Source organism: Pristiophorus japonicus, chromosome 4 (genome assembly GCF_044704955.1).
Source record: "Pristiophorus japonicus isolate sPriJap1 chromosome 4, sPriJap1.hap1, whole genome shotgun sequence".
NCBI lineage: Eukaryota > Metazoa > Chordata > Chondrichthyes > Pristiophoridae > Pristiophorus > Pristiophorus japonicus.
Window position 1 is genome coordinate 196932359 of NC_091980.1, and position 15756 is coordinate 196948114.

The window sequence follows — 15756 nt, forward strand, 5'->3', positions numbered from 1 at the left end:
CCACAACATCATATTCCCATGTGGCTATTTGCACCTGCAGCTAACCAACCTTGTTTACTATGCTTTAGTGCTATCCGTCTCTCCCAAAAGTGAGCATTTTATCCCTTTCTGTTAATTAACTGGAGAACTAAAAATCCTTCTAATTTTAAAATCGCATAATGCTTACCTCAGGGATCTACATTCTGTCATCATGAAGAGATACATTCTTACATAATTAGGCCAGTTACTAGGAACTGTCTCCAGTGGTTCAATATGTCTATAGTCAAACTGCCATTTCATAAGAACATAAGAACATAAGAATTAGGAACCGGAGTAGGCCATCTAGCCCCTCGAGCCTGCTCCGCCATTCAACAAGATCATGGCTGATCTGGCCGTGGACTCAGCTCCACTTACCCGCCCGCTCCCCATAACCCTTAATTCCCTTATTGGTTTTCATACAGTACAACTGTATTTGGTCAAGAGAGTAATGTTTGCTGATTTACATGGGATTTACAGTCTTTAGTACTTAGTCACATTAATGGGCTCAATTTTCCTGGGTTTTTTGGCATGCGTCGTTTTTTTGGCGTAGGTATTTAAATCAAAGTTTCCCCCAGGAATCTGAGCCGGCGTAACTGAGTTAGTTATGATTTCTTTACATTAGGTTTTTTTGACGTCAGTTTTGATGATTTTTCAGAATTTGGCCCAAAAAAATTTCTGCTAGGTCGGCGTATCTGGCCACTCCCAAAAAACCTTCTGGAGAGTTAACAGAAAGCAGCGCACATTGCGAAATCGGCGCTGAAAGACGCCATTGCTTTTCATCGAAGTTTTTGGAGGGAGTCAAGAACACTTAAAATATCCATAATAAAGATTTCATTTTTTTTACCTTTCAACAGAGTACATGGAAGTTTCTTGGAATTCTGAAGTTTCCATTGTTTTTTTTACTCACAAGCCACCACCGAACGTCTTCAAATAGGGCTGGAGGGTTCCAGCGTCGGCCGGCAGAATTGGCCCCTCGCCTGGACACAAGGGCTTGGGGCTCGGCTGTAAAACAAGCCCAGAGGGAGGTGGCGATTGGAAGGCTGCACTAGGCAGCAAATGAGCCTGAGGGAGGAAAAGTCACAGAACTGCAATGAGCCCGGGGATGGGGGGAGGGGAGGGGGGTGGGGGTTGGGGGGGAGAAGTCACAAGACTGCTGAGACCTGGGTGTGGTTCATACAGATCTTGGGGAGAGACAACAAAGAGCCTGTCCTGCCTACCTTCCTGCTATTTTGAGCTTCTTGCAAAGGTAAAATTTAATCATGGAGGCAATACTGACAATGCCATACCTTCTGCGAGCCTGCTGCATGATGGTGCTACGGAGGAGATAAATGATTCAACGTCATCGCATCAGGAACCTCAGAGTCCGTAGGGTGATGGGCAGGAGGCCTTACCCATCTCGGGATATCGAGACAGGCATTCGTACCTGCATCTGAGTGATGCAGACTGTGTCAGAAGGTTGCGTTTCCGCAAAGAAGTTGTAACTGAGATCTGTGAGTTAGTAAAAGCAAACCTGGAAGCATCAGGAGGACTGCTTTGTCAGTGTATAGCTGCACTTTCATTCTATGCCTCAGGATCGTTTCAAGCGACAATTGGGGATGTGTGCAGCATTTCTCAACATGCAACACATGTCTGCATTCGGCAGGTGACAGCTGCAGTATATGCCCGGAGGAATGACTACATAAAGTTGCTCATGACCGCCCAGGCAATGCGTGACAAGGCTGTGGGCTTCTCCAGGATTACTAGCTTCCCAAAGGTACAGGGCTGCATTGATTGGATCCACATTGCCTTGTGAGCACCTTTGGAAGATTCCGAGATGTACAGGAACAGAAAAGGCTTCCACTCCATTAATGTACAGCTTATGTGTGACGACATGCATTGCATCATGTCAGTCAATGCAAGTTATCCTGGGAGCACCCATGATGCATTCATCCTACGCGAGAACGCTATATTTGCCATGTTTCAGCAGCAGCCAGAAGGGCAGAGCTGGCTACTGGGAGACAAAGGGTACGGTCTCACCACCTGGCTCATGACACCCCTACGTGTAACCCGGACGGAAGCTGACCGGGAATACAACATGTCGCACATTGCAACGTGCAGCATCTAGAGAGGACCATTGGCATCTTGAAACAGCGTTTCTGATGCCTGGACCATTCCGGAGGTTACTTGCTATACTCCCCTGAGACTGTCAGTCAGTTCACTGTTCTGTGCTGCATGCTGCATAACTGCCATCATGAGGCAGCAGCTGATAGTGGAAAAAGACCCACCTGCGGTGAGAGTGGCTGATGATAATAATGAGGAAGATGCAGATGACGAGGATGAGGAAGCCATGCAACTACTTGAACCCGGAGCACGACGGCGGAGGAGGGTGGGCCATCATGTCCCTTTAACGATTGCTCGAGCCTTGCGCCAGCAGCTCATCCGTGAACGCTTTGCTGCCTGAAGGCTCAGCGACAACTATTCCATATGGACCATGTTTACTGTTTGGACCTGTTCCGTAATGTGTTGTGTTAATGGAACAAATGATGGAAATGATTCTTGTTTACTTCAAAAATTGTGTTAATAATCGAACAAATTTTTGTGACCTCTGCTGGTGTCCAGCTCCTGCCATTTGGCCTCAATTACAGTAACTAGTGCCTCCACTTCATCCTGTAAGAAATTCTTGGTCCTTGCACCGCGTTGCATCTTCTATTGCAGCTCCAATTTTTCCAATACTCTCACACAGCACTCAACATTCTCACACACACAACTGGCTATTTAAAAATGGGTGATTGCAGATCCGGAGCTGTACTGCGCATGCGCGCCCATTGGGATCACGTCAAAAACGTCCTCTTTTTTCGCGCATGCGCAGAAGGTGCAGCATTGAGACAGCAGGCTCCCCCCTCACCCCCCCCCCCCGAGGCGACTGGACAGGCTGTGCGGTGCCAAATTTGAAAAGTACAGCGGGGAAACTTTGGACAAATATTTTTGGCCCATTTCTGGCCTAGAAAAACGTCCGTAACTCTGGCAATATGCAAAACTGAGCCCATTGATTGTAACTGCCTTGCTTGAAGCTCTGGTTACCTGTTCCAAGTGAAAAACAGCAGCTGAAATCTTTTGCACACGTTCCACAACCTTCTGAGGGTCCATTCTCTCTTCAGGCTTGGCAATATCTTTATACAAGTTAAGCTGCCATCTAACTCCTGGGTCCTCAGACTGTATGGGAGAGTGAAGAATCATTAATACAACTATAAGATAGCAACAGGTCTGTGATAAAAGCAGATTTTCATCCTGCATCAAATAGGAAATGGTTATGTTCTCATTTCATACAGCTTTAAATATAGCTAGAGTTCAAATGAAAGTTGCCTTTCTTGATCAAATTTCAAAGTGTAGACCAGAGCCTGATTGTCTAGAAGTCATAGATGAGGTTATTTGATTTGCAAATTAGTCAGGTTCTATCTTTGATGTTAATTAAGTTGTACTTAGCCATAACATTAACAGATACTGAGTAAAATTATGACCTTCAAAACATTTTTTAAAAATTCATTCATGGGATGTGGATGTCGCTGACAAGGACAGATTTTATTGCCCATCCCTCGTTGCCCTTAAGAAGATAGTGGTGAACTGCCTTTTTGAACCGCTGCAGTCCGAGTGGTGAAGGTATTCCCACAGTGCTGTTAGGTAGGGAGTTCCAAGATTTTGACAAAGCAATGATGAAGGAGCGGTGATATATTTCCAAGTTAGGATGGTGTGTGACTTGGAGGGGAACTTGGAGATGCTGGTGCATCCTGCTGCCCTTGTCCTTCTAGGTGGTAGGGGTTGCGGGTTTGGGAGGTGCTGTTGACGAAGCTTTGGCGAGTTGCTGCACTGCATCTTGTAGATGGTACACATTGCAGACATGGTGCACCGGTGGTGGAGGGCAGTCACCTCACCTCTGGAATTCAGCTTTTTTGTCCATATTTGGACCAAGGCTGTAATGAGCTCTGGAGCTGAGTTGTCCTGGCGGAACCCAAACAGAGCTTCAGTGATCTGGTTACTGGTGAGTATGTGCCACTTGATAGCACAGTTGTGGTAACTGTTTATCATTTTGCTGATGATTGAAAGTAGGCTGATAAAGTGGTAATTGGCCAGATTGGATTTGCCATGCTTTTCTGGGCTGGACGTATGTGGGCAATTTTCCATTTTGTCGGATAGATGTCAGTGTCATAGCTGAACGGGAACAGCTTGGCTACAGGAGCGACTAATTCTGGAACACAGGCCATCAACACTACAGCCGGGATGTTGTAGGGGCCCATAGACTTTACTATATCCAGTGCACTCAGCGATTTCTTGATATCATGGAGGTTGAATCGAAATGGCTGAAGACTGGCATCTCTGATGGTGGGGCCTCAGGAGGAGGCCGAGATGCATCATCCACTCGACACTTCTGGCTGAAGGTGATTGCGAACACATTAACCTTGTCTTTTGCACTCACATGCTGGGCTCTGCCATTATTGTGGGTGGGGATGTTTATGGAGCCTCCTCCTCCTGTTAGTTACTTAATTGTCCACCACCATTCACGATTTGATATGTCAAGACTTTGAGAGATTTGGAAATGTTCAGCACCACTCCCTCCCAACTGTATACATTTGTGCCACCACCTCTGGTGGATCAATCCTGCCGGTGGGATGGGACTTACCCAGTGATAGTGATGGAAGAGTCTGGGGCATTGGCCGATAGGTACAATGTATGAAAACCTGCTCGTCAGTCATTCTACTTAACTTCGACAGGCTAGAGACAATACATATCCCACTCCTGCATGTCATTAGCATCAATGTATATTTGAAGGTTGTTCCTGTTTTTATGCTATTGTCTGTTGAATGCAGACCCACTAGTATTCTTCTGTCCAACAGGGTTCCTATTAATTTCTGCAATCACAGGTTAATCAATGTTTTGAGCAGTGGTGCAGCAGGGAGGGATTCAAATTCGTGGGGCATTGGAACAGGTTCTGGGGGAGGTGGGACCAGTACAAACTGGACAGTCTGCACTTGGGCAGGACCGGAACCAATGTCCTAGGGGGAGTGTTTGCTCGTGCTGTTGGTGAGGAGTTAAACTAATATGGCAGGGGGATGGGAACCAATACAGGGAGACAGAGGGAAACAAAAAGGAGACAAAAACAAAAGACAAAAAAGAGATGAGTAAAAGTGGAGGGCAGAGAAACCAAAGGCAAGAAACAAAAAGGGCCACTGAATATAAAAGGGCTGCAGGAGGGGTCAAAACTAAAAATCATGGTTTAAAAACTAGGATGAAAACACTCTACCTAAACGCACGCAGCATTCGAAATAAAGTAAATGAGTTGACGTCACAAATCATTACAAATGGGTATGATTTGGTGGCCATTACAGAAACATGGTTGCAAGGTGGCCAAGACTGGGAATTAAACATACAGGGGTATCTGACGATTCAGAAAGATAGGCAAGAAGGGAAAGGAGGTGGGGTAGCTCTGTTAATAAAAGATGACATCAGGGCAGTTGTGAGGGATGATATTGGCTCCAATGAACAAAATGTTGAATCATTGTGGGTGGAGATTAGAGATAGTAAGGGGAAAAAGTCACTGGTCGGCATAGTTTATAGGCCCCCAAATAATAACTTCACGGTGGGGCGGGCAATAATCAAGGGAATAATGGAGGCATGTGAAAAAGGAACGGCAGTAGTCATGGGGGATTTTAACCTACATATCGATTGGTCAAATCAAATCGCACGGGGTAGCCTGGAGGCGGAATTCATAGAATGCATACGGGATTGTTTCTTAGAACAGTATGTAACAGAACCTACAAGGGAGCAAACCATCTTAGATCTGGTCCTATGTAATGAGACAGGAAAAATAAACGATCTCCTCGTAAAAGATCCTCTCGGAATGAGTGATCACAATATGGTTGAATTTGTAATACAGATTGAGGATGAGGAAGTTGTGTCAGAAACGAGCGTACTATGCTTAAACAAAGGGGACTACAGTGGGATGAGGGCAGAGTTGGCTAAAGTAGACTGGAAACAAGGACTAAACGGTGGCACAATTGAGGAACAGTGGAGGACTTTTAAGGAGCTCTTTCATAGTGCGCAACAAAAATTTATTCCAGTGAAAAAGAAGGGCGGCAAGAGAAGGGATAACCAGCCGTGGATAACCAAGGAAATAAAGGAAAGTATCAAATCAAAGACCAATGCGTATAAGGTGGCCAAGGTTAGTGGGAAACTAGAGGATTGGGAAAATTTTAAGCAACAGCAAAAAATGACTAAAAAAGCAATAAAGAAAGGGAAGATAGATTACGAAGGTAAACTTGCGCAAAACATAAAAACAGATAGTAAAAGCTTTTACAGATATATAAAACGGAAAAGAGTGACTAAAGTAAATGTTGGTCCCTTAGAAGATGAAAAGGGGGATTTAATAATGGGAAATGTGGAAATGGCTGAGACCTTAAACAATTATTTTGCTTCCGTCTTCACAGTGGAAGACACAAAAACCATGCCAAAATTTGCAGGCCACAGGAATGTGGGAAGGTAGGACCTGGAGACAATCACTATCACTAGGGGGGTAGTGCTGGACAGGCTAATGGGACTGAAGATAGACTGAAGGTAGGAAGTCCCCTGGTCCTGATGAAATGCATCCCAGGGTATTGAAAGAGATGGCGGAAGTTATAGCAGATGCATTCGTTATAATCTACCAAAATTCTCTGGACTCTGGGGAGGTACCAGCAGATTGGAAAGCAGCTAATGTAACACCTCTGTTTAAAAAAGGGGGCAGGCAAAAGGCAGGTAACTATAGGCCGGTTAGTTTAACATCTGTAGTGGGGAAAATGCTTGAAACTATCATTAAGGAGGAAATAGCGGGACATCAAGATAGGAATAGTGCAATCAAGCAGATGTAGCATGGATTCATGAAAGGGAAATCATGTTTAACTAACTTACTGGAATTCTTTGAGGATATAACGAGCATGGTGGATAGAGGTGTACTGATGGATGTGGTGTATTTAGATTTCCAAAAGGCATTCGTTAAGGTGTCACACAAAAGGTTACTGCAGAAGATAAAGGTACGCGGAGTCAGAGGAAATGTATTAGCATGGTTAGAGAATTGGCTGGCGAACAGAAAGCAGAGAGTCGGGATAAATGGGTCCTTTTCCGGTTGGAAATCAGTGGTTAGTGGTGTGCCACAGGGATCAGTGCTGGGACCACAACTGTTTACAATATACATAGATGACCTGGAAGAGGGGACAGAGTGTAGTGCAACAAAATTTGCAGATGACACTAAAATTAGTGGGAAAGCGGATTGTGTAGAGGACTCATAGAGGCTGCAAGGAGATTTGGATAGGTTAAGCGAATGGGCTAAGGTTTGGCAGATGCAATACAATGTCGGAAAGTGTGAGGTCATCCACCTTGGGAAAAAAAACAGTAAAAGGGAATATTATTTGAATGGGGAGAAATTACAACATGCTGTGGTGCAGAGGGACCTGGGGGTCCTTGTGCATGAAACTCTTTTGAGTTTCCTTGTGCATGAATCCCAAAAGGTTAGTTTGCAGGTGCAGCAGGTAATCAGGAAGGCAAATGGAATGTTGGCCTTCATTGCGAGAGGGATGGAGTACAAAAGCAGGGAGGTCTTGCTGCAACTGTATAAGGTATTGGTAAGGCTGCACCTGGAGTACTGCGTGCAATTTTGGTCACCTTACTTAAGGAAACGATATACTAGCTTTGGAAGGGGTACAGAGACGATTCACTAGGCTGATTCCAGAAATGAGGGGGTTACCTTATGATGATAGATTGAGTAGACTGGGTCTTTACTCCTTGGAGTTCAGAAGGATGAGGGGTGATCTTATAGAAACATTTAAAATCATGAAAGGGATAGACAAGATAGAGGCAGAGAGGTTGTTTCCATTGGTAGGGGAGACTAGAACTAGGGGGCACAGCCTCAAAATACGGAGGAGCCAATTTAAAACCGAGTTGAGAAATAATTTTTTCTCCCAGAGGGTTGTGAATCTGTGGAATTCTCTGCCCAAGGAAGCAGTTGAGGCTAGCTCATTGGATGTTTTCAAGTCAAAGATAGATAGATTTTTAACCAATAAGGGAATTAAGGGTTATGGGGAGAGGGCGGGTAAGTGGAGTTGAGTCCACGACCAGATCAGCCATGATCTTATTGAATGGCGGAGCAGGCTTGAGGGGCTAGATGGCCTATTCCTGTTCCTAATTCTTATGTTTTCAAACCAGCTCAAAAAGGTTTCTCGGGAAGAAGTCATGTTATTTCATTTAATCACAAGCATCCTGCAGAGCTATTTACAATTTATGTTTCCTTGACAGCTGGACTTGTGTGGGCAAATGTTGTATTAAAACCAGTGAATCTCTGCCACTTAAATTTAGTATGAAGGAAAAATTGTCCAATGTAGGTTAAGTAACAAACAAATTAGAGATGATAAACTTGTATCAAACCTTAGTTAGACCACACTTGAAGTACTGCATACAATTTTGGTCGCCATATTATAAAAAGGATATAGAGGCACAGGAGAGGGCGCAAAAAAGATTTATAAGCATGATATCAGAAATGTGAGGGTGTACCTGTCAGGAAAGGATGAACAGGCTGGGTCTCTTCTCTCTTGATAAGAGAAGGCTGAGGGGTGACCTAATAGAGGTCTTTAAAATTATGAAAGATTTTGATAGAGTAGACAGAGTGAGTGTTTCCACTTGTGGGGAAGAGCATAACTAGAGGCCATCAATATAAAATAATCAACAAGAAATCAAATAGGGAATTCAGAAGAAACTTCTTCACCCAGAGAATGGTGAGAATGTGCAACTCGCTGCCGCAGGAAGTGGTTGAAGCGAATAGTATCGATGCATTTAAGGGGAGGCTAGATAAGCAAATGAGGGAGAAGGCTCTAGGGAGTTATGCTGATAGAGTTAGATGATGAATGACTGGAGACTTGAGTGGAGCATAAACGTCGGCATGGACTGGTTGGGCCGACTGGCCTGTTTCTGTGCCATATACCCCATGTAATCCTATGAAAAAAAAACATCAATACTCGAGTCTGAAATAAAAACAGCAAAAGTTTGGAATGTGCAGACGATCATGGAATATCTGAAAATCTAAATTTGACTAACATTTTAGCTGAGACCTTTCAACAGAACTGAAAAGCAAACAAGGCTGGATATCATGTACAACCAAATCCTCAGAGATATGCATACTTTAACATTACCTTCTCTTGTAAATGCAAGTTATTTGCAAGGAATTCTTTAACTTCTTCATCTGTGTCTTTCTGTTGATAAAATAACACAACTTTAAGGAATACTATATTAGAAGATTACAGTATAATACTAAGGTACCTTCAAGGGAATTCAAGAACTGCAAATGAAAATATACATTTAAAATTATTAAATTATGTTCTCATATTTGTGAAATGGCACTAACTGATGACCCAAAAAAAGCCCAGTCTATAAATGTTATGAATATTAGAAACAATGGGCTCAAATTTGGCCAGTACAGATTTCTGGTGCACTAACCAGAGGTGCGCCGCTTTTGTCTGCCTTAAAGTGCTCCAAAATTCTTCGGGCCAAGTTTGGCCGCTCCCCAACCTCTCCTCGGTGATGGCATAGCGTAGCCACTGGATTCGGGCGTGGAGCCAGGTCCCGGCGCTGAAAACAGTGCCGGGACCTCTGCACATGCATGCTAGAATGTGCGTGCATGTGCAGTAGCTCCTCGCCCCCAGGCTGTGTGTGAGGGGCTGAAGTCATAGCATGTATACACAGATTGCTCTGACCAGACTAACATGCAGCAATCAGAAAAGACTACAGTAATTAAATGGTGCGAGTTGCATTTTGCTTTGAAGAGCATTTCACTATCCAGTCTTAGTAATGCTTCTACTTCTATTTCGGAATGAACTCGGAGAAGTCCCTCGGAGAGGTCTCTCAGTGAAGTTCTCGGAGAAGTCCCTCGGAGAAGTCCCTCGGTGAAGTCCCTGGAGAAGTCCTCGGAGAAGACCCTCGGTGAAGTCCCTGGAGAAGTCCTCGGAGAAGACCCTCGGTGAAGTCCCTGGGGAAGTCCCTCGGTGAAGTCCCTCGGCGAAGTCCCTGGAGAAGTCCTCGAAGAAGTCCCTCGGTGAAGTCCCTCGGAGAAGTCCCCGGAGAAGTCCTCGGTGAAGTCCCTGGAGAAGTGCCTGGAGAAGTCCCTGAAGAAGTCCCTCGGTGAAGTCCTCGGAGAAGTTCCTCGGAGAAGTTCCTCGGAGAAGTCCCTCGCTGAAGTCCTCGGAGAAGTCTGTGGTGAAGTCCCTGGAGAAGTCCCTGGGAGAAGTCCCTCGGAGAAGTGCTTGGAGAAGTCCCTCGGAGAGGTCCCTCGGAGAAGAGGAGCACTGGAGCACGAGGGAACAGGAGACCTGGAGAGCTGGAGCACTGGACCACGGGAGAATTGCTACACTGCTGCTGGCTGCGAGGCTTTCGCATCTAGCCCTAGACGAAAGGTAGTGCCGGCGCGTGCTCCAGTCATGAAGTTAGGACTCTTTATTAATTATTACTTGATTTATTTTTCATTTACTATTATTTATTAATTATTATGGTTTCTATGGTTCTTTATTGTTAAAAGTGAAGTATTTAATGCTTTGGAGAATCCTCTAACTTCCCCCCCCTCCAACCCCCGCCGTCTCTGGCAACCTGCGCTGATCTCTTAATCACCGCAGAGTTTTCAGAATGTACAAAAGTGACACTTACTCTGGCCGAAGTTAGTTTGGAGTAAGTTTTAGCTGGCTAAACTTGCTTAAATGGCCAAAACAGGCATAAGTGGCTGGTAACGCCCCCTTTTGAAAAAAGAACTGAACTTAAAAAAAACCTAACTAACTCACTTACACTGGAGCAACTTAAATGGGGAGAATTGCAATTTTTTAGGTTACTCCAAAAAAATCTAGTTGCTCCAAAAAAAACGGAGCAATTCCTGGGGAAACTTGGGCCCATAGAAACATAGAAAATAGGTGCAGGAGCAGGCCATTCAGCCCTTCTAGCCTGCACCGCCATTCAATGAGTTCATGGCTGAACATGAAACTTCAGAATCCCCTTCCTGCTTTCTCGCCATACCCCTTGATCCCCCGAGTAGTAAGGACTTCATCTAACTCCCTTTTGAATATATTTAGTGAATTGGCCTCAACTACTTTCTGTGGTAGAGAATTCCACAGGTTCACCACTCTCTGGGTGAAGAAGTTTCTCCTCATCTCGGTCCTAAATGGCTTACCCTTTATCCTCAGACTGTGACCCCTGGTTCTGGACTTCCCCAACATTGGGAACATTCTACCTGCATCCAACCTGTCCAAACCCGTCAGAATTTTAAACATTTCTATGAGTTCCCCTCTCACTCTTCTGAACTCCAGTGAATACAAGCCCAGTTGATCCAATCTTTCTTGATAGGTCAGTCCCACCATCCCGGGAATCAGTCTGGTGAACCTTCGCTGCACTCCCTCAATAGCAAGAACGTCCTTCCTCAAGTTAGGAGACCAAAACTGTACACAATACTCCAGGTGTGGCCTCACCAAGGCCCTATACAACTGTAGCAACACCTCCCTGCCCCTGTACTCAAATCCCGTCGCTATGAAGGCCAACATGCCATTTGCTTTCTTAACCGCCTGCTGTACCTGCATGCCAACCTTCAATGACTGATGTACCATGACACCCAGGTCTCGCTGCACCTTCCCCCTTCCTAATCTGTCACCATTCAGATAATAGTCTGTCTCTCTGTTTTTACCACCAAAGTGGATAACCTCACATTTATCCACATTATACTTCATCTACCACGCATTTGCCCACTCACCTAACCTATCCAAGTCGCTCTGCAGCCTCATAGCATCCTCCCCGCAGCTCACACTGCCACCCAACTTAATGTCATCCGCAAATTTGGAGATACTACATTTAATCCCCTCGTCTAAATCATTAATGTACAATGTAAACAGCAGGGGCCCCAGCACAGAACCTTGCGGTACCCCACTAGTCACTGCCTGCCATTCTGAAAAGTACCCATTTACTCCTACTCTTTGATTCCTGTCTGACAACCAGTTCTCAATCCACGTCAGCACACTACCCCCAATCCCATGTGCTTTAACTTTGCACATTAATCTCCTGTGTGGGACCTTGTCGAAAGCCTTCTGAAAGTCCAAATATACCACATCAACTGGTTCTCCTTTGTCCACTTTACTGGAAACATCCTCAAAAAATTCCATAAGATTTGTCAAGCATGATCTCCCTTTCACAAATCCATGCTGACTTGGACCTATCATGTCACCATTTTCCAAATGCGCTGCTATGACATCCTTAATAATTGATTCCATCATTTTACCCACTACTGAGGTCAGGCTGACCGGTCTATAATTCCCTGCTTTCTCTCTCCCTCCTTTTTTAAAAAGTGGGGTTACATTGGCTACCCTCCACTCGATAGGAACTGATCCAGTCAATGGAATGTTGGAAAATGACTGTCAATGCATCCGCTATTTCCAAGGCCACCTCCTTAAGTACTCTGGGATGCAGTCCATCAGGCCCTGGGGATTTATCGGCCTTCAATCCCATCAATTTCCCCAACACAATTTCCCGACTAATAAAGATTTCCCTCAGTTCCTCCTCCTTACTAGATCCTCTGACCCCTTTTATATCCGGAAGGTTGTTTGTGTCCTCCTTAGTGAATACTGAACCAAAGTACTTGTTCAATTGGTCTGCCATTTCTTTGTTCCCCGTTATGACTTCCCCTGATTCTGACTGCAGGGGACCTACGTTTGTCTTTACTAACCTTTTTCTCTTTACATACCTATAGAAACTTTTGCAATCCGCCTTAATGTTCCCTGCAAGCTTCTTCTCGTACTCCATTTTCCCTGCCCTAATCAAACCCTTTGTCCTCCTCTGCTGAGTTCTAAATTTCTCCCAGTCCCCAGGTTCGCTGCTATTTCTGGCCAATTTGTATGCCACTTCCTTGGCTTTAATACTATCCCTGGTTTCCCTAGATAGCCACGGTTGAGCCACCTTCCCTTTTTTATTTTTACGCCAGACAGGAATATACAATTGTTGTAATTCATCCATGCGGTCTCTAAATGTCTGCCATTGCCCATCCACAGTCAACCCCTTAAGTATCATTCGCCAATCTATCTTAGCCAATTCACGCCTCATACCTTCAAAGTTACCCTTCTTTAAGTTCTGGACCATGGTCTCTGAATTAACTGTTTCATTCTCCATCCTAATGCAGAATTCCACCATATTATGGTCACTCTTCCCCAAGGGGCCTCGCACAATGAGATTGTTAATTAATCCTCTCTCATTACATAACACCCAGTCTAAGATGGCCTCCCCCCTAGTTGGTTCCTCGACATATTGGTCTAGAAAACCATCCCTTATGCACTCCAGGAAATCCTCCTCCACCGTATTGCTTCCAGTTTGGCTAGCCCAATCTATGTGCATATTAAAGTCACCCATTATAACTGCTGCACCTTTATTGCATGCACTCCTAATTTCCTGTTTGATGCCCTCCCCAACATCACTACTACTGTTTGGAGGTCTGTACACAACTCCCACTAACGTTTTTTGCCCTTTAGTGTTCTGCAGCTCTACCCATATAGATTCCACATCATCCAAGCTAATGTCTTTCCTAACTATTGCATTAATCTCCTCTTTAACCAGCAATGCTACCCCATTTTCTTTTCCTTTTATTCTATCCTTCCTGAATAGAAATTTACAGTGCAGAAGGAGGCCATTTCGGCCCATCGTGTCCGCACCGGTCAACAAAGAGCCACACGGCCTTTGGTCAGCAACCCTGAAGATTACATATAAACCTATGAACAATGACGGACAGGTAAAGAGCATCCGGCCCAACCAGTCCACCACACACAACTGTGATACCCCATGTATCGCAACATTTTACACTCCACTCCACCCGGAGCCATGCGATCTCCTGGGAGAGGTAAAAAATAGATAAAAACCCAGGCCAATTGGGGGAAAAAAATCTGGGAAAATTCCTCTCCGGTCCATCCAGGCAATCGAAACTAGTCCAGGAGATCACTCTGGCCGTATTAGATTCCCTGAAGTACTTCCCATCGTATCTGCGTCAGCCAACAAGAGGTTATCCAGCCTATTTGCACTTACCAGTTCAGTTCCGTAGCATTGCAGGTTACAGCACTTCAAGTGCCCATCCAAGCACCTTTTAAATGTGGTGAGGGTTTCTGTCTCTACCTCCCTTCCAGGCAGTGAGTTCCAGACCCCCACAACCCTCTGCATGAAGAAGCTTCCCTTCAAATCCCCCCTAAACCTTCCATCAACCATGTTAAAACTATGCTCCCTTATAATTGACCCTTCCACCACGGGAAATAGGCCCCTGCTATCCACTATATCTAGGCCCCTCAAAATTTTATACACCTCAATGAGGTCTCCTCTCAACCTCCTCTATTCCAATGAGAACAAATCCAGCTTATCCAATCTGTCCTCATAGCTAAGATTCCATTCCATGCAGCATCCTCGTAAATTTCCTCTGCACCCTCTCTAGTACAATCATGTCCTTTCTATAATACGGCGATCAAAACTGCACGCAGTATTCCAGCTGTAGCCTAACCAGTGTATTATACAATTTAAGCATAACCTCTCTGCTCTCGTATTCTATGCCTCGGCCAATAAAGGCAAGCATTCCATTTGTCTTTTCAAAATATGTTGACTTAAGGGCAGAAATCTACCTCCGTGTCTAGGGACCATTTAGCACAATGGTAGACTTATCAATAAATACCTAGTTTTACTTCATTTTTCTGACTGGAAAATTACAGCAAGACATACTGAGCAAAAAAGCTCCAAAATCAGAAAAAGTCAATTAAGGTGATCGCTTAAACTTGAGGCTAAGACACATTGTTTTGATGAGATGTAATTAAACACTGTGTTTAATCAATTCTGTTCTGATCCAACCTAGGAATATTTGATACTGATTTTGCGTACAAAGAGGAAAAAAATCAGTACTTTACTTTGATGAACATAAACTAAAACAGAATTAAAAAAATAACATGAGATGCAAATTTAATATTCTGTCAACCTTGTTGATTTTACTGACTGATTAAGCTTATATAAAAAAGTAAAGTTTGGAAGGCACAGTACTCAAGAAGAAAATTGGAATCTTACCAGACTGTATCTCTGTTTGGCCAATGCGATTAATTCTTGGTCTCCTGCAGTGCACATATTTAGACCAATAGGGAGCAACTTTTTAAGGGCAGCCACAATCAGCGAGGTCTGTATTGAGTAATAGTCACCTTTGCGCATTATTTTTTTCCTTTCCTGGCTTTGCCCTTCAGCCTAAAACAAATTAAATTGTTTATGACAATGAGATGTATTGCATTAGTATTGTTTATCAGCATTACTCTGTTCAAAAATTGAGAGCTTAAAGAGGTTATGTTGTTCAGTGGGTAATGTGTTAGGAAAACAGTAGTGTTGTATTGACAAATAAGAACATAAAAACATAAGAATTAGGAACAGGAGTAGACCATCTAGCCCCTCGAGCCTGCTCCGCCATTCAACAAGATCATGGCTGATCTGACCGTAGACTCAGCTCCACTTACCCGCCCGCTCCCCGTAACCCTTAATTCCCTTATTGGTTAAAAATCTATCTATCTGTGATTTGAATACATTCAATGAGCTAGCCTCAACTGCTTTCTTGGGCAGAGAATTCCACAGATTCACAACCCTCTGGGAGAAGAAATTCCTTCTCAACTCGGTTTTAAATTGGCTCCCCCGTATTTTGAGGCTGTGCCCCCTAGTTCT

The 15756-nt window shown here is 44.3% G+C and overlaps 1 protein-coding gene across 4 annotated transcripts in view; it reads right to left on the bottom strand.

Annotated features, from left to right (window-relative positions):
- Positions 1 to 15756, bottom strand: part of ryr3 (ryanodine receptor 3) — a 561329-nt gene that overhangs the window by 99189 nt on the left and 446384 nt on the right. For all 4 annotated transcript variants that reach the window (XM_070878983.1, XM_070878984.1, XM_070878982.1 and 1 more), the window contains exons 70-72: positions 15121 to 15291; positions 9207 to 9266; positions 3079 to 3210 (exon numbers count right to left, since the gene is read on the bottom strand). In XM_070878983.1, coding sequence (XP_070735084.1) covers positions 3079 to 3210; positions 9207 to 9266; positions 15121 to 15291 — 363 coding nt within the window. The remainder of the gene's footprint in view (positions 1 to 3078; positions 3211 to 9206; positions 9267 to 15120; positions 15292 to 15756) is intronic.